The 19,134-nt window shown below is 44.8% G+C and overlaps 1 protein-coding gene and 1 pseudogene across 4 annotated transcripts in view; both read right to left on the bottom strand.

Annotated features, from left to right (window-relative positions):
- Window positions 1-364: 364 nt before the first annotated feature.
- The window catches only part of LOC311583989 (tripartite motif-containing protein 75-like), a 135,688-nt gene continuing 116,918 nt past the window's right edge, over window positions 365-19,134 (bottom strand). Inside the window, exons 1-3 of one of the 3 annotated variants that reach the window (XM_084757984.1) lie at window positions 5,671-5,858; window positions 2,815-2,900; window positions 365-2,726 (exon numbers count right to left, since the gene is read on the bottom strand). In XM_084757984.1, coding sequence (XP_084614110.1) covers window positions 1,007-2,419 — 1,413 coding nt within the window. In that variant the 5' untranslated portion in view covers window positions 2,420-2,726; window positions 2,815-2,900; window positions 5,671-5,858 and the 3' untranslated portion in view covers window positions 365-1,006. Of the gene's footprint in view, window positions 2,727-2,814; window positions 2,901-5,670; window positions 5,859-19,134 lie in introns of those variants that run through there. The other 2 variants (XM_084757983.1, XM_084757985.1) reach the window with 2 other exon arrangements.
- LOC311585017 (tripartite motif-containing protein 75-like) lies at window positions 14,137-16,031 on the bottom strand (annotated as a pseudogene). Its single transcript has one exon. The product of its transcript is annotated as a tripartite motif-containing protein 75-like (transcript).

The raw sequence follows: 19,134 nt of genomic DNA, 5'->3' as shown, positions 1-19,134 counted from the left end.
AAGTAAATCTTCTTTCACAGAAGAAATTCATGGGACCTGGGCATCGTGGCTCCAATCAATGGTCTCAGCACCCAGGAAGCTGAAGCAGGCTTGCTGTGGGTCTGAGGCTAGCCTCTCCCAAAGTGAGCCCCTCTCTCAAAACCAAGTCACAACTAAATACTATTTCAACCCAGCCTTGTTGCCCAGGCCTGTAATGTCATCATGTGGAGGTTTAAGAATCTTTATCATCCTAACTATACAGTGAGTCCAGAGCCAGAGTGCAGTGCAGAGATACACCCTGAGACACCAAGCCTGGACATTTTAAGAATTAAGTGGAAAATTGTAAGAACGTGAAAGTAATAACCCAAGACCCTGAGGAACAATCTTCTTACATAAAAAGAATCACTTTACCTTTATTAAAATTAAATTTCATGGACAAACAAGTGCACTAATGGGAACCTTGTCACATATCACTACATGAACATATGTAGTACTTACATCAGCTTACAACCATCTCCTCCAACATTTGTCTCTCACTATTGACATCATGCCAGATGCTTTCAAGCAGCTTTTCTACTCTAAGGGACATTACCACTGTCTACACTCACCCTGCTTTGCAAAGATGTAGATACTTCTTGTTTGATCTAGGTCTAACTCATCAGTTCCTTTCTTTTCCTGGTTTCCCTTCTCTATCCAGAGCCAATTTCAGGGCCTGAGATGGTTCTTTAGGAAAAAGGGCTTGCTGTGCAAATCTGATTACCTAAATGCAAACCCTGGGACATAGGATGAAAGAGGGGAAGTTTTCCTGACACCCACATCCTCAATTATAGTCCATCTGTGTGTCCCTCTCTCACACACATACACACACACACACACACACACACACACACACACACACTAATTTTTAAATACAATTTGATAAAATATATTAAGGCATAACAAGGTATAGCAAGCTAGTGGCACATCTGGATTGGAGGCAGAGGAGATTAGAATACGAACAAATATCATAAGAACATCATTTGGGACTTCACTCAGAACCTGTGGCAGAACAGAGTCTAAGAGGTTCTGAATGAGGTCCTAGGTAGAAATAAGGACAAACAGGACCAGTAAAGGTGTCCCTGAAGGTGTAGATGTGACATCTCTCAGGCATACAATAGAAGGAAAGCTCTCCCAGCTCACAGTCCAGGAAAACACCAATGGCTCTGGCATGCTTAAACTGAGAGTCTGGGTCAGCTCCTGAGACATCGAAGTGGTCCCCCTGCCAGACAATCCTCCAGCATCCCTGGGGGATAGAGGACTGCCTTTCCCTGATGGGCAAATCAGCCTTGCAGATACCAACAGCCCACTCGGCCTTCTTTCCTACCTGCACCTCCCAGAAATGTCTCCCAGAAGAAAAATGAGGAAAGCCCAACACAACAGGGCACTTGGTAAACCTATTTGAAGAAGCAGAACCACATTGCCTTTCCTTCGCAAATGTTACCGATTTTTTATCCTCAGAAACAAGCAGGTTTGCATGGGCTGTTTCCAGGTCTAGAGTTACTTGCTCTGTAAATTGCTCTATTACTCTTTCTAGGGCCGAATTCGGGAGATATTCAAGAGGAAAGTTAAATAAGTCTCTTCTGAACTGAACACAAAAAGGTGGTGGGCTTATCGCAGTCTCCAAATTCTGGTGGAAATCCTTGACTATCGACAGTAGTTCTGCTTCAGAGAGTTCCCTCTTAGTCAACAGTGGGCTCAGGAGATCTCTGAGCTTGCAGCCATAGTTTTCAAATGCTGCTATGTTGTCAAGCAGTTTCTGCTCAGTATCCCTCTCCTGGTCCTCTAACCTGTGCAATGCTGCCAGTTGTTCCTGATATAAAACCTGGTCCAGCTGCTCAAATTCAGCCGTCAGTTTCCCCCTCTGTGCTTCTGCCTCCTCACTCAGGGTTGCGATTCTATGATACTGAACACTCATTGACTCTTCAACTTTTTTCACTTTACACTCCAAGAGCTTGATGAAGCCCTGAAGCTTCTCTCTGTGGTGAGATGCAGCCTTGGCAATGGGTGTCACCTGGTGGTCGTTGTGAATAGCAGGCCCAATACACTGGTCACACAGCAGCTGCAGGTCATCCTCACAGATTAGGGTAAAGACCTGGTTGTGCTTCTCACAACTGGTACTGCTCTCCTGCCCCTTCCTTTTGTTCTTATTCATGCTGTGGAGCTGCTTGGCAGCTTTAATCATCATTTGAAGCCGGGTGTTGCAACTGAGGATTCGTATCTGGCAGTGGTGCCGACAGACAGGACAGGAGAACCTGCCCTGCTGCACTGCCCAGAAGTCTTTGATGCAGGAGTGACAGAAGTTGTGTCCACATTCGATGGTGACTGGGTCTCTCAGGGTATCCAGACAGATGGGGCATTTGATCTCTACCTGGAGTCTGTCCAAGGGCTCTGCCTGTGCCATCAGACTGGGAATACAGGTCTGGACTAGACTGGTTTCCGTTTGAGGGTTGGCTAGGGTACTGTCCAGGGACAGGCACACTCACTCCTCCTTCAGTTCTCACAGTCCCGCTTGGAAACTGCTGTTAACACATTGATGTCCCCTGTTTTCTCCACAGAGGTGGAAGCCTTGAGTCCTTTGTGGTTTTAGGCTGGATAATTCCAGTTGCCAACAATGTCCATTTCGGGGGGCCCACAGTCAATAACAGCTCTGGAAGAGGGCTAGTCTTCTTGACTCTGGCAACTCAGTTGTTTTGAGGGAAAATACGTATCTTCAAAAAAAAAAAAAGAAATAATAAATTAACTTCAGATGTCCCCACTCAATGGCTGGCTCCAGTTAAACCAACAGTTGCATCATACCTTGTTCTTCCGAAGCCTTCTGATCCCTAGCTCCTCTGCCCACTTGGTCCCACAACCCATCTGCTCTCCAGTCCCTCCAACCAGAACTGTGAAAATAAACAGAATAACCAAGGCACAGAACAACCTTGGTTAAATATCCTTCCCTGTAACCTCTGACCATCAGGCTTCCACCTCCTAAGTGTTCAGATCAGAGGGCTGGGATCACAGGGTGCTCCCTGGTATTGAACCCTGACCTCAAGCATGCTGAGCAAACACTCTACAAACTGAGATACACTTTAGCCTTTTTTGGTTGGTTGTTTTTATTTGGTTTTTGTTTGTTTGTTTGTTAGTTAAATACTGGGTCTCACTATGTAGCTCTGGGTACCCTGGAACTCACTTTGTAGACTTGGCCATCCTGGACTACACAGAGATCCTCCTGCCTCTGACTCCAGAATGGTGGGCTTAAAAAGCTGTGTACTCAGCTTTGATCTGTTGACACAGTCTCATCCTGGATTTCCTGGAAGTTGTTGAGCATGCCTTTGATCCTAGCACTGGGGAGGCAGAAGCAGGCAGTTCTCTGAGTTGGAGGCCAACTTACTCTATAGAGTGAGCTCCAGGACATCCAAGATTACACAGAGGAACCTTGTCTCTCCAGAAATAAAAACAAAACAAATATGTTGTATAAACAAGCCTAGAAAAACATTTTTTATTCTATCCCTGTCTCTCTCTCTGTCTGTCTATATCTGTCTCTGTCTCTTTCTCTCTCTGTCTCTTTCCCTCTCTGTCTCTTTCTCTCTCTGTCTCTCTGTCTCTGTCTCTCTGTCTCTGTCTCTCTCTCTTTCTCTCTCTCTCTCTCTCTCTCTCTCTCTCTCTCTCTCTCTCTCTTTCCATCTCTCTCCTTTTAAACAGTGTCTCATTAAGCCTTGCTTATTCTCTGGAACTTGCTATCTAGACCAATGGAGGCATTTGCTTCCACAGTGTATGCCACCACTACCTGGAGGATGCAACTTTATAGGGAGAAAAACCACAAAATGCAAGGCTAAACTTAGCTGTTTACTGAATGTGAGGACAGTCTGTATTAATTGAGACCATGCCCCCACCACAATAAAAACAGCTGTGTGTGTCGAGTCAAAAATGTAATATCAGGTCATAGGAGGCAGGGGCAGATGTATACTAGCTAGTTCAACTGAGTGTTCATATAGACTTCCAGACTAGTTAGTCAATGTCTACATGAGCAGACCTTGTCCTGACACCGAAACAACAAAAGCTGCCATAATCCATGAGGAAATAATACCTACAAGTGGGCAAGGCTCTTGCTTCTGAGCCTGAGGGCTTGAGGTCAATTCCCAGGACCCACAAGATGGAAAAAATGACGCTCACCAAATGGTTCTGACTTCCGTGAATGTGCAACACTTGTCACTAAACATGAAAGCCAGAGTCCTGGGGATGGACATCATGGGTACAGCACTTGGGCTGAGCATAGTCAAAGCTCTGGGTCCCATACCTAACCCCTCCCAAAAACATCATGTTAGAGACAGAATCCCTCCCTGTTGCCCCTGATCTACAACTCCCTTTGTAGCCCAGACCCATCTGGATGCTGGGATTACAGGAATGTACCACCTAGTCAGCTTGATAGGTTCTTTTAAAATCCCTAGAAGAGTCTGGGAAGGAAACCTACTCAAACAGAAGCGCTAGTGTCAGACCGTGCCAGGTACAGTGCTACAGCCCCAAAGGCCAGATCTACCCGGACCTGTTCCTTTCTAGTCTCCCTTCCTTCAGCGCTCACTCATCCAGGTTCCCTTTTGATCCAACTAAGGTCACTCATCAGGGTGCTGACCCGACTGAACACAAGCTACAGACTTCAGAATGGAGGGAACCTCAATTGGGAAAATGCCTCCATAACATCAGGCTGTTGGCAAGCCTGTGGTACATTTTCTTAATGAGTGATGAAGAAATGGGCCCAGCTCTTTGTGCATGGTGCTATCCATGGACTGGTGGTCATGGGGTTCTGCAAGAAGGTAGCCTGAACAAGCCAGGAGAATCACCCCATCAGCTCTGGCCTCCAGGTTCCTGCCATGTGTGAGTTGCTGCCCTGACTTCCTTTGATGATGAACTGTAATGTGGAAGTAAAAGCCAAATAAACCGTTTCCTCCCCAGCTTGCCTTGGTCATCGTGTTCACCAAGCAACAGAACCTCTAAAACAATCAGACACCCCCTTTTGCCAAAAACTAAGAATATTTACGTCAATATTTGGTTCCTCACTAACTATCCAAACATAAACAGTGTGATCTGTCTCACAGTAAGAATCGTAATTAGTCCAATGCCTGACTTCTGGTACAGACTACTTCAACATTTCTTGACGCAGCATGGTTACACAAGCCAGAAATGTAAATCTGAATGCAGATTGGCTATGTGGGAAATGATAGTCTGAAAAATAAGTGATTGATCCACACTTTTGGTACATGTGGCTTTAATCCCAGCACTCAGAGGAGAGACAGGGGCATCTTGTTGAGTTAGAGTTCATCCTGGTCTACAGAATGAGTTGCAGGACAGCAAAGGCTACACAGACAAACCCTGTCTCAAAAACTAGAATAGAAAGAGAGATGATAGATAGATGGATAGATAGATAGATAGATAGATAGATAGATAGATAGATTGATAGATAGATGGATGGATAGATAGGTAGATAGGGAGAGAGGGGAGGAAAGAGAGAGAGAGAGAGAGAGAGAGAGAGAGAGAGAGAGAGAGAGAGAGAGAGAGAGAAATGGATGGATTCCATGGAGAGGCACATCTCCCCCTTCTCACAGAAGCCTCAGGAAACCCACATCTTATTTTACCCACCCCCCACCTCCCACTTCATCACAGCTCCACACTTACTTTGAACAGTCCTCTCTGGGCAGTTCCCTGGCTAGTAGCAGAAGTGATGCCCTGATCTTTCCAAACACATCTAGATAAATGATGCCAGGAGTGAGAACTCCACTGAGAAAATAAGCAGTGCTTCCTGGGAGTGGAAGGGAAAGAGAATTGAGGGTAAAGTCCTGTGAGATCTTATAACTCAGTCAACCTTAGAAGCTGTGTTCTTCCTACCCCAGCTTTTGCAATTAGAGGCAGGTGTATGCAATGCTGGGAATCAAACCATGGGCTTCTTCTATAGGTGCATGATACTAGGCAAGCACTGTACCAGTGGAGAAGCATCCCTACTCTGCTCTAAGAAATATAAGTGCTGCACACCTAGAAGCAGGCAGATCTCCGAGTTCTATCCCAGTCTGGACTACAGAGCAAGTTACCTACCTCCCTTCACTTTCTATCTGTCTGTCCGATTCTCTTTGGCTTAGGGCCTAAATGCAAGTTTTTTCACTCTAAACTTACAGTCACCTTGGATTCCAGGAAGAACAAAACTTGCCAGGACAGAAACTCCACCCCTACATACCAGATGACAACAATAGCTTCCATGATGGTAAGAGCCCATACCCGGGAGCATGAGTCATCATCTTCCAAGGGCCAGATTGGGTCCCTTCAAGAATAAGAAGTGATGAGAGCTTGTGACCACATTACACAACCATGACTGATTTCACCAAGAATACACACCTCAACTAGGACCTATTGGTTATGCCTGCCTGTCCCCAACCCTAATTTTTCTCTACTGAGACAAGGGCATGGCAAGGTAGCAGCCAGCCTGAGCTAGACTGAGAGAACTTGTCTCCTAGCAAAACATCCTCCACCACAATATGCCACCAGGCCACAATACTCAAAAATTTGTGGTCATTCTAGACTACGTAGGGAATTTGAGGCCAGCTTTATATACATGACACCTTCTTTAAAAATAGATAGATAGATAGATAGATAGATAGATAGATAGATAGATAGATAGAAATACTAGCTGGAATTGATGATACTAATATATTTGGCTCATTATCCTTTTTTGTACTCATATATTACTATACAACTTTCAAAACTAATACTGAGCCAGGTGGTGGTAGTAGCAGCGGTAGCCATGGTGGCAGCTATAGTGACGGATTCCTTTTAGCCTAGTATTTGGGAGGCAGAGGCAAGTTGATGCCTGTGAGTTTCAGGCCAGCCTGTTCTACAGAGCCGTTTTAAGGACAACTAGGGCTATTACACAGAGAATCCCTGTCTGGAAAAACCAAAATAACTTGTTTGGATGTTGTATCAGGGGAGTGCCTCTACTTGTATACCCGTGACCAAAGACCTATCCTCCTCAATTAATGGAAGGTCATCCTTTTCTACTGAATATGCAGCTTCAAGGGGAACTCAGATGGATCTAAAATGGAGTAAAGGGACCCTTACCTAGCCAGCCAGATGAGCCAAATCAACCCTGGTGATCCATGAGGCAACAGAATCCACTTCCAGATAAGACCAACAAACCAAAGAACCCAGTGAAAAATGGGGTGTAGAGCAAAACAGACAACGTTCAACAGAGGAATATCTAATGGATGAGAAGTACTTAGAGAAATGTTCAACAGGCTTAGACATCAGGGAGATTTCTAAGAAACTTTGAGATAAATCAACTTCAAGACCCAACTATAATATTCCTGGGCATATACCCAAAAGATGCTCCACAAAACTACCAGGGCACTTGCTCAACTAAGTTCTTAGCAGATTTATTTTTAACAGCCAGAAACTGGAAGCAAGCTAGATGTCCTTCATCAAAGGATGGATTTAAAAAATATGTGGTTCAATTACACACTATTATACTGCTCAGTATTGCAGGCAAATACATGAAACTAGAAAGAGTCCTCCTGTATGAAGTATCCAAGACCTGTAAATACCCACATGGCATGTACTAAGTTATAGGTGGATATCAGCCAGGTGAGTTGGGTCATGCCTGTAACCCCAGCACAAGGGAAATCAGAGGCAGGGGGATCTCTGTGAGCTGTAGGATAGCCTGGTGTACAAAACAAGTCCACGTCTATAAAGTGAAATCCTATCTGAAAAACAAAACCAAAAAATAAATAAATAAATAAATAAATGAACAAATCAAACAAATAACAACCTCAAGTAAATAGACATTATCAATGAAGTACAGGATAACCATGCTGCCAGCCACAGACTCAAAGTAGTCAAGCAAGGCCCAAGGAAGGATGCTTGAATCTTAGAAAAGGAAAGAAAACAGACACCTGAAGTAGATGGAAGGAGAGAACTGGTTGAGGAGGGTAATAGGGGTGGAGATCAGGTGTGGGGAGAGTTAGAGGAGAGGGTATGGGGGGAGCATGGGGGAAGAGAATGGAATTCAGTGGCAGGGAGCATCTCTGGTCAGAAGACAGCATGTAGAAGTAGAAAGGGATCTTTAGCTTTTAGCTCTTTAGCTCTTAAGCTGAGCTAGTGAGCCTTATGGGCCATTTCTATAGGGAGGTGAGCACAGTAGCAAGATGAGCTGGGATCTTTCTCTGCCTCTCTGACTTAGGAGGGTTTTCAGCCCAGCTTCTGGCTCCTGATTTAATTGATAAAACAGAAGAATCTGGGATTTTCTTTTAAAACTGTTCATGCCACACACACCCACTCTCTCCATCCTCACAGTCTCCAGCAACAGGCTGCTCATTCCATTCCATAGAAAGTGTCTCCACATACCACATGACAATGATGGATATAGGGGTTGACACTTGTAATCCATACACTTGAGAAAGTGGTGTCAGTAGGAATTCAGGGGACTGTAGCCCGCCATTCTAATCCATCTGATGCACTCCAAGCCTGTGAGAACCCCCGTCTCAATGAAGATGGACAGTGTTCCTGAAGATAACAATTATGATCCTTCCCCATCCTCCACAGGCACATGTAGGAATGTGCTTGTGCACTCCCACAAAATTACACACATACATACACATACACTGATTGTTGACTCAGTTTCCTCTTTTGACCTTAGAAAATCTGCTTGGGTTCTACTGAATGAATGTGTCTTGTATATTCTGTTAGGGTGTTACCAAAGGGAAACCACAGGCTCATCCACTCCCCAGAGGCTCAGGGAGCACACTACAGTACAGAGAATACAGTGAGGACCCCAGAGCTATTGATGGAGGCTAAGGGAGCACACTTCAGGAGAGAGAGAAGACACAGTGAGGATGGGTGACCTCTTGTTTGTTGTTTGGTTTTGGTATTGTTGTTTTCCAGACAAGGTTTTCCTGTGTGATAGCCTTGGCTGTCCTGGAAATCACTTCATAGACCAGGCTGTCCTCGACCTCAGAGAGATCGACCTGCCTCTGCCTCCTGACTGCTGGGATGAGTGATCCTCACAGAGCCTGGATGGGTGGGCAGAGCTTCTTGCTCACAGGCTCCACCAGGGGAAGTTTGTGGGTTCTAACTCCTGCTTTTTGGAGATGAGGGCTCATGGAGGAATGTTGGCTTAATCCTCCTGCCACTACCTTATGAATTCCAGGGTTACACGTCCAATCTTTGATTTCATGCAGTTCTGCAGGAAGAACCCAGTTGTCATCTATGTTGGACAAACATTCCACAGGCCAAACTATATGGGCCATCATCCAGGTTTTACTAATATTTTTTTAAAAAAATAAAATTTCTATTCTCTAGGGCAAGTGGAGTGGAAGTTTCAAGCATGTGATTTCTGGTCTTTCTGGTAAGCAGACACATGCTTAGGCTATGTACAGTGCATTCTGATTAGTATAAACTCTTGCTTAATGTTAAGCATATGTTATATATAACAAAAAAATTCTATCACTTAGAAAGTCACAAGTGTTTAAGGTAATTGGATAAACATAAGACAGATAGATAAGTAGATGATATATAGATAGATAGATAGATAGATAGATAGATAGATGATAGATAGATACATGATAGATAGATAGATAGATAGATAGATAGATAGATAGATAGATAGATGAGAGTGAATAAGATAGGGAGAGTGACAGAGACACTGAGAGAGACAGAGAGAAAGAGAACAAGCTAGGGAGAGCAAACTGAAAGGAACTTTGTGCAGACAGAAGAGCAGCATCCCAACCCTGTCTGTGTCCCTCCTTCCCTCAGGGAATACAGCACTCCTCCTCCTCTTCCTCTGCCTGCAGCATTCCTTCCCTGAGCCCAGCTGGCTGAACCTTGAGCTGATTCTGGCATCCTGGCCCTAGAGATGATTTGTTCCCTGGCCTGTCGGCTCTTCTGTACAGGTGAGAGTGGAAGGGAGCCTGAAGGGGAGCCACTGTCCTGTGACCTCTGTCCCCTCTCCTGCACAGTCAGAAACATACCCTGATATTTTAGTGAAAAGTCTTCCCCTTAACACTGTTGTCATGCACAGCTGAGCACTTCCAGTCTTCTCTCCTTTCAGACCAACAGTGAGTGAAAGACAACAACTACCAGTCAATTTTCTACATTCCTGAATTTCATAAGTTATTGGTAACATTTGAGCTGGAGATGTAACTCAGACATTAATAGTTTTTACTGTTCTTAATCCCGTCAGCGGGCTCATGACTGCCTGTTATTACACCTCAGGTTATCTGGTGCCCTTGGCCTCCTGAAAGCCCAGGCCCATACCCTTACACACATGTGTATGAAATTAAAATCTTTGAATAAGAAAGAATTTTCAGCAGACTGAACTAAAGCTTTCACAGAAATCAAAACAACAAGCTTGTTTCCTGTTCCATTCTAAAGACTCCTGTTTCCCTTAAATACAGCCAAGGCTGTGACTACCTACAAGGGTTCTTCGTCCAAGATGAACATGGCCATGCCTTCTGCTGGTAATGTAGGTGAATCACCAAAAACAAATAACATTCCCATATGGAAGCCATATGTTAACAGTTCCCAGGGTCTAGAAAGGAGGCTCAGTGGGTAAGTGTGTGTACAGAGCTTACAGAAGATGGAGTTCAGTTCCCACACCCAGGTTGCCATTTCTTATGACTATGAATGAAACTGGTACCTAATCCAAAGCTGTGGCTGTTCACAACTCTCTTGTGATATACATCCTAAACCCTGTGCTCAACTTTCTCCTGCGATATTCTTGTGTGATATTATTTTTGTTGTTGTTCTTGATACATGCAGCATGGTCTCATGTAGCCTAGGCTGACCCCATACTCCATATGAACCCAAAGAATGACTTTGAACTTCTGATCCTTCTACCTCTACCCCTCAAGTGGTGGAATTACAGGTGATCCAGATCCTTGTCCACTTTGTGGAATAGGAATAGAACTCAGGGATTCCTGCATGCTACCAACTGAGCTACCTCACCAGCCCCTGTATTCCTTTTCTCTTAGGTTGGTTTTTAATTTTAATTTTCTATGTATAAATATCTACCAGCTAATATGGACGTATAGTGTGCATGCCTGTTGACAGAGCATACCAGAAGATTCAATCAGAACTCCTGGACTTGAATTGACAGGTGGTTGTGAGTCACCAAGTGTGTGGTGAGAATCAAACCCAGGTCCTTTGGAGGAGCACCAAGTGCTGGTAACCACTGAGCCATTGAGCCATAGTCTGACATCAGAAGGTCTGCTTGTGAGCATCCCATATATCTCCCTCTCTAAATGTTTATATCTTAACTCACCAGCCAGAGGTCTCTTTTATTGTAAATTCTTGTTTTATGGTATGGGTCTGGGTGTTTTGCCTGCAGGTATGTCTCTGCACAGTGTGCATATCTGCTGCCTGATGTGTCCCTTGATGAGGAAGCCCCTCTAAAGTGGGGCCTTAAAGCCTAGGGTAAGACTATACCCCTAGGATTCATGAAGTGAAAGCAGCAGGATTAAATTCACACCTCTCTTGGCTACACACGGAGCTGGGGCTCCAGGATGCCCGACCTCAGTAACAACAACCTGTATCCTTATTACTGGGTCTCCAGCTCAGGGACATAGGGTTTGGCTGGAGCATTCCACCTAGAGATTGCATGCCATCCAAGCACCACACAGTCAGTCATCAGTCCCTCAGTCAGAAGACTAGATTGCAGATGGATGCTCATCCTCAAGGATGTAGCTATTCCCTGTACCCATGTCAGGTGGCTCAAAACTGGCTGCTGTACCTCCAGCTCCAGGTGATCTGACAACACTGGCTGGCCTGAAACATGCACATACCTACATGCAGATGTGCATACCTACACATATATCAAAATTAATCTTCTTTAAAAAAAGAAATTCAAGTGACCTGTGTGTGGCTCATAACAGTGGTCTCTGTACCCTGGAAACTGAAGCAGGCTTGCTCTGGGATGAAGGCTAGCCTTTGGTATAGTTAGACCCTGCCTAAAAACAAGCCATAACTAAGTACTATTTTCACCGGGCCTTGTGGCCAAGGCCTGTAATATCAGCATGTGGAGAATCAACACTTTGCATAGTGAGTTCAAAGCCAGCCTGGGACAACAAAAGGCACTACTGGATGCAAACTGAAAATGTTACTTGTTCAAATCTGTCCGTAGTTTCACCACCTCCTGACAGCACCAGGCCAGAGGCAAAGGCAGTTCCAGACATAAGCACCAGTGTCCATGAGTGATGCTACTAAAGAAAGCAATGGGGATGCTCTTGGGTCCTTTGCTGACTGAAGAAGAGTATATGTTTTAAATTATTTTCTGTGTATGAGGGTTTTGCCTGCATGTATGGATGTTCCTGTGTGCCCTCTATGAGTGCCTAATGCCTACAGAGGCCAGTAGAGGGCATCCGAATCTCTGGAACTAGAGGTAGTTATCTGTAGCCCACAAACTGGAGGGAGACAACTGACTCCAGGAAGCTGTCCCATGTCCTCCACTTGGCTATCATGGCACAAGTGCCAATGCATAAACACACACAATACATTGTCATTTTGGTTCATTCGTTTTGGTTTTCAAGACCGGGCTTCTTTGGTATATCTCTGGCTCTCCTGGCTGTAGTTCTGAACATCAGATTACCCTGGCACTCACAGAGATCCTCCTTCCTCTGCCCCCTGAGTGTTGTGATTAAATTCTTCTGCCACAACAGGCTGGCAATAAATGGAAAAGAAAATTCACTTCTGGAATTGAGACACAGCGCACTTGTTAGCTAGCCTCGTATGTATGACAACGCGGGCTCCGTATTGAACAGTGCATGCGGCTGGGGGTGGCAGCACCTGCCTGTGATCCCAGCTTTCTGGAGGTGGAAGCATGAAGAGAAGTGCCAAAAGCCACTGTCACCCCAAAATCAAAAAACATTCTCCTGCCAGAAATGCAGCCTGAGCCGCCAAGCCTAGACAAATTTAAGAATTAAGTGAAAAATGGTGAGAAGGTGAAAGTGATAACACAAGACCCTGAGGAACAGTCTTCTTGCATACAAGGAGACACTTTACCTTTATTAAATTAATTTCATGGAAAAAATATTTCTTGGATTAAAACAGTGCATTAATGGGAACCTTGTCACATTTCACCACATGAACAAGGGTAGTGTTTATATCTGCTTACAACCATCTCCTCCAACATTTGTCTCCTTCTGGTGACATCATCCCAAATGCTTTCCTGAAACTTTTCCACTCTAAAGGACATTACCACTGTCAACAGTTACCCCGCTTTGCACAGATACAGGGTGTGTCTTCTTTGATCTAGCTCGAACTCAACAGCCACACATGAGTCTCCTTTATTCCCTTGTTTCCCTTCTCTATCAGATAGAATTTTAGGGCCTGAGATGGCCCAGCAAGTGAAAGGGCTTGCCATGCAGACCTGATAACCCAAATGCAAGCATGGGGACATAAGATGAAAGAGGGAAGGTTTTCCTGCTCTCCACACCCTCAACTCTAGTCTGTCTGTCCCACTCTCTCACACACATACAGAAATACTATTTTTTGAATAAAAATTGATAAAACCATATCAAAGACTAAAGGCATTGGCCTGCAATGCCAGCTGCATGAAAAACTGAAGACTAAGGATGACAAGTTCATGTTCAGGCTGGACAACATAGCAAGACTACACCTAAATCTAACAGGGCTGATGGTGTTAGCCCCCTGAACCCAATGCCTAGTCCTGGAAGTGGGAAAAGAACGAAGCTGGGGAGGCAGGGAGTGGGGAGAAAAGGTAACCTTGATGATTTGAGTACTTAAATGAAAACCCAGCAACATCACTCTACTTTTGATAATCTAATTTTTTAATAATATTTACCGTGTTTCTACAGTTATAGGGAAACTAAGGTTGTATATTTGTGAGACAGAAGTTAAACAATCTGGAATTCAAGGTCAGCCTCTGATATATATATATATATATATATATATATATATATACATATATATATATATTTATATATATATATTTATAAATATATATTTATATATATATTTATAAATATATATTTATATATATATATATAAAATTTAAAGCTAATGTGGACTAAGGAAGGCCCTCTTGGTTATAAAGTAGACAAAAAAATCTTAAAATTCCTATAACATTCTGAGGTAGTTTTGGGCACTGATGCAAACCTGTAATGCCAGGTACACAAGATGGCTATTCCAGGACAGCCTTCAAAGTTAGTTAAGGCTAGCCTGGTAGACTTACCAAGACAATGTCAAAGATGAAAACATTGAAGTGTATAGCTCAGCCTTATATCATTGATAGGCATGGGGTTTAGAGGCAAAATATTATTTCTGTTGCCTAATGTGTTGTTCCATGTTTGTGAACCCAGAATACAGGAAGTTTTGATGGAACAATGCTTGACACCTTGATCACAGCCTGATCAGCATACAAAGTTATGGGCTAATCAGGTTACATAACAAGAACATGGCTAAAAATTGTTGGGCAGAGAAGCTCACACCTATAATCCTAGCAATAAGACAGTGCAGAAAAACACACATTCAAAGTTGTCTTCAGCTGGACAGCAAGGTAGTGACACATCTGTGTTGGGGGCAGAGGAGTTTAGAACATGAACAGACCTCATAAGGCCACCATGTGGGGCTTCACTCAGAACCTGTGGCAGAACAGAGTCTACTTGGTTCTGAATGAGGTCCTATGTAGAAATAAGGACAAACAGGACCAGGAAAGGTGTCCCTGAAGGTGTAGATGTGACATCTCTCAAGCATGCAATAGAAGGAAAACTCTCCCAGTTCACAGTCCAGGAAAACACCAATGGCTCTGGCATGCTTAAACCGAGAGTCAGGGTCAGCTCCCGAGACATCGAGTGGTCCCCCTGCCAGACAATCCTCCAGCATCCCTGGGGGATAGAGGACTGCCTTTCCCTGATGGGCAAATCAGCCTTGCAGATACCAACAGCCCATTCAGCCTTCTTTCCCACCTGCAATTCCCAGAAATGTCTCCCAGAAGAAAAATGAGGAAAGCCCAACACAACAGGGCTCTTGGTAAACCTTTTTGAAGAAACAGAACCATATCGTCTCTCATTCACAAAGGTTACCCATTTTTTATCCTCAGAAACAAGCAGGTTTGGATGGGCTGTTTCCAAGTCTAGAGTTACTTGCTCTGTAAATTGCTCTATAACATTTTCTAGTGCTGAATACTGGAGAGGAACGTTGTAAGTTTCTCTTCTAAACTGAACTGAGAAAAGGGGAGGGCTTATCTCAGTCTCCATATTCTGGTGGAAATCCTTGAGTGTGGACAGCATTTCTGCTTCAGGTAGCTCTATGTTAGACACCGCCTGGTTCAGCAGATCTCTGAGCTTGGAGCCATAGTTTTTGAATGCTGCTATGTTTTCAAGCAGTTTCTGCTCAGTATCCTTCTCCTGGTCCTCTAACCTGGAGAATGCTGCCCGATGCTCCCGATCTAAAAACCGGTTCAGCTGCTTAAATTCAAAAGTCAGATCCCACATCTGTGCTTCTGCCTCCACACTCAGGGCCAAGGTTCTTTCCTTCTGAACGCTGAGTGACTCGTCAGCTTCTTTCACTTGAGACTTCAGGATCTTGATGAAGCCCTGAAGCTTCTCCCTGTGGTGAGATGCAGCCTTTGCAATGGGTGTCACCTGATGGCTATTGTGACTAGCGGGCCCAATGCACTGGTCACACAGCAGCTGCAGGTCATCCTCACAGAAGAGGGTCAAGACCTGGTTGTGCTTCTCACAACTGGTACTGCTCTCCTGCCCCTTCTTTTTGTTCTTCCTGCTATGGAGCTGCTGGGCAGCTTCAATTATCCTTCCAAGCTGGGCATTGCTTCTGAGGTTCCCGTTCTGGCACTGGTGTCCGCAGACAGGACAGGAGAACTTGTCCAACAGCACTGTCCAGCAGTGTTTGATGCAGGGGTGACAGAAGTTGTGTCCACATTCGACGGTGATTGGGTCTGTCAGGATATCCAGACAGATGGGGCATTTGGTCTCTGCCTGGAGTCTGACCAAGGCCTCTGCCTGTGCCATCAGAATGGGAATACACGAGTGGACTCTTGTCGACTTCCTTCTGAGGGTTGGCTCTGGGGTACTCTTTAGGGACAGACACACTCACTTACCCTGAGCTTCTTACAGCCTCTCCTGGAACCTGCTGCCACCTCACTGATGTCTCCTGGTTTCCTCACAGTGGTGAAAGCCTTTAGTCCTTTGTGATCTTAGAGTCAATAAATTCCAGATGTCTAGAAGGTTTTTTCTGTGGGCCTACCACCAGTGATAGCTCACGTGGACAGCTAGTCTTATGGACCCTGTGAACTCAGCTGTTTTGAGGGAAATGAATTTTCTAAAAAAAAAAAGAAACAAAGTAATAAATTACTTCAGACAGTCCCACTCAATGCCTGGCTTCATTTTACCCGATAGCTGCATCACACCTCCCAGTCTGTCCTTCCCAAGCCTGTCAGTCTGAGCCCTAGCTCCTCTGCCCACCTGGCCCCAGAGCCCATCTGCTTGCCTGTCCCTCCAATCAGAGCTGTAGGAAAAACAGATAATAAACCAGGCGCAGCACCGCCCTGATTAAATATCCCTCCCTGTAACCTCTGACCATCAGGCTTCCACCTCACTTATGCTCCAATCAGATGGCTGGGACCACAGAGCCCTGCTGGGCATTGAACCCAGGGCCTCAAGCATGCTGAGCAAACACTCTACAAACAGATCTGTCCCTAGCCTGTTGTTTTGCTTGTTTCTTTTGATTTGTTGTTTTTGAGACCGGCTCTCACTATGTTTCTCTGGCTGTCCTGGAACTCACTACATGGACTAGCCTTTATTTAACTCACAGAGATCGACCTGCCCCTGCTCCTGGAGGCTGGGCTTACAGCTGTGCACTCAGCTTGACACAGTCTGGTACTGTAGTTGGGTATGAACTGGGACTCCTGGTGTACACACACAGCTTAGGGCTGACCTGGAACTGGAAGAAATGGTGTTTGTTTCAGCCTCCCAAGGGTTTGTATTACAGCCTAGTACCAGTGGGTGGGGCTTTGTTGCAATGATGCTGTGATGAGATGCAGCTAGGATTAAGCAGGAGGTACACCTAGGATGAGTTACATCCCAACCACCAGATGACTCTTGACTTCAGGTAAACGAGGACCATCTTGTCCTATCCTTTTATCGTTTTTTCTTTCACTGCTTTCTGAAACAACAACAAAAATCAACCAAACACCACCACCCCCTAAAAAAAACCCTTCATACCATTCATGTTCCTTTTTTAAATAATTAAATGTACCACAGAAGAACTTATAAGGTAAAATCCCAGAGGTAAAATAGTTAAAATGTTTCTGATTTTGCTAGGTGGCCATGGAACATGCCTTTAATCCTAGCACTCAGGGGACAGAGGGAGGCAGTTCTCTGAGTTCATGACCAGTCTGGACTTTAGAGTAAGATCTAAATCATCCAAGGCTACATGGAGAAACCCTGTCTCCAAAACCCAAAAGTAGATAGAGGGTGAGAGAGGGTGGGGCGGGGACCCAACCTGGGCTTTGACTAAAACTCAGGAGGGAGGTCTCCTGTTGAGAAGGCAAGACACAAGAAAGGAGAGCAAGTCTGATTGATTAAAATTTAATCGTAAGGCAGCAGCTCTTATAGTCTGAAGGCAGGGAAGCATAATGCTATAGCAACCCATCAGCAGGCTTTTCTCAAAACACAGGGAATTCCAGGCAGGGGCATCATGTCCTGCCACACAGGGTATCTTGTTTTGTGTTCATCTAGCTTTAGTCTAACTGCTGACTCACAACAGGGTCGCTCCATCCCTATCTGTCTTTAGTCTAACTGCTGCCTCACAACAGGGTCAGCTAGTTACTGGTGAAAGGCAAGCTCTGGGAAAAACAGAGACTTAAAGGTGCAGGCTCTGACAAGATGGCTGAACATTGGCTCTATGGCCTATTGTCTCCAACAGGACAGAGAAAAAGAGAGGGAGAGTAGGTAGATAGATAAGAGAGAGAGAGAGAGAGAGAGAGAGAGAGAGAGAGAGAGAGAGAGAGAGAGAGAGATAGACAGACAGACAGACAGACAGACATAGAGTTAGTTGAATACATACTTGTCAGATTTGACTTCTGGCAAATTACATTTTTAGCATTTTATGGGTTGTGTTATCTTGAACAAGGTACTAGTCTCTTCATGCCTTAGTCTGTCTTTTGTAGGTTCCTAGACCAGTTACACTCAGAGAAATGAACTGAGCATCTTCAGGCACTCCAGACACAGCACTATATCAATTAGAGCCACAGTAGGGATATGATCATACCTCCACCCTCTCTTCCTGGCTTTGAACATAAACCACGCCTCTCTGTAACCTCCTGGAAGAGGGATCCAGTCTCCCTCCACAGGAGCCCTGAGTGAAGCTGGCAAACATCCATTCATCCTTTCGGACTTCCTGAAGTAATCTTTTAAGCATTGAGGTGCCAAAAGCCACAACAAACAGCATAAAGTTTAAGCAGATTCCCTGGAGAGGCAGATCTCCCCCTTGACACAGAAGCCTCAGGAAACTCAGGTCTCATTTTACCCAGCCTCTACCCCCAGCTCTCCACTTACTTTGAACAGTTCTCTCTGGGCAGTCCCCTGGCCAGTAGGAGAAGTGATGCCCTGGTCTTTCCTCACTCATCATGTAAATGGTGCAAGCAGTGCTTCCTGGGAGTGGGAGGAGTGGGGGCAAGGGAAAAAAGTTTGGAGTGAGTATTGTGAGATCTTGTAGCTCAGTCAAAGCTAGAACCTGTGTTCTTCTTTCTACCCAACTTCTGGGATTAAAGGCAGGTTTATTCAATGCTGGGAATCAAACTGTGGGCTTCTGTAGGTGCATGGTACTGGGCAAGCACTATACCAGTGGAGAAGCATCCCTGCACACCTATACGCAGGCAGACCTCTGCGTCCTGAACCAGCCTGGTCTACAAAAACGTTTACTTCCTTCCATCATTTTGTAAATTTCTGTCCTGTTCTCATTATCTTAAACCATAAATGTCTTTGACCTAAACTTGCAGTCACCTTGGATTCTAAGAAGAACAAAACAGCCCAGGAGAGAAGCCCCATACCTGCACAACAGATGACAATAGCACCTTCCATGGTGCTGATGCTGATCCGGGAACTTGAGTCATCCTCCCCC

The sequence above is a fragment of the Acomys minous genome (genome assembly GCF_964271855.1).
Source record: "Acomys minous genome assembly, chromosome: 15".
Classification (NCBI taxonomy): Eukaryota; Metazoa; Chordata; class Mammalia; order Rodentia; family Muridae; genus Acomys; species Acomys minous.
This window is presented reverse-complemented; position numbering and strand designations above follow the sequence as displayed.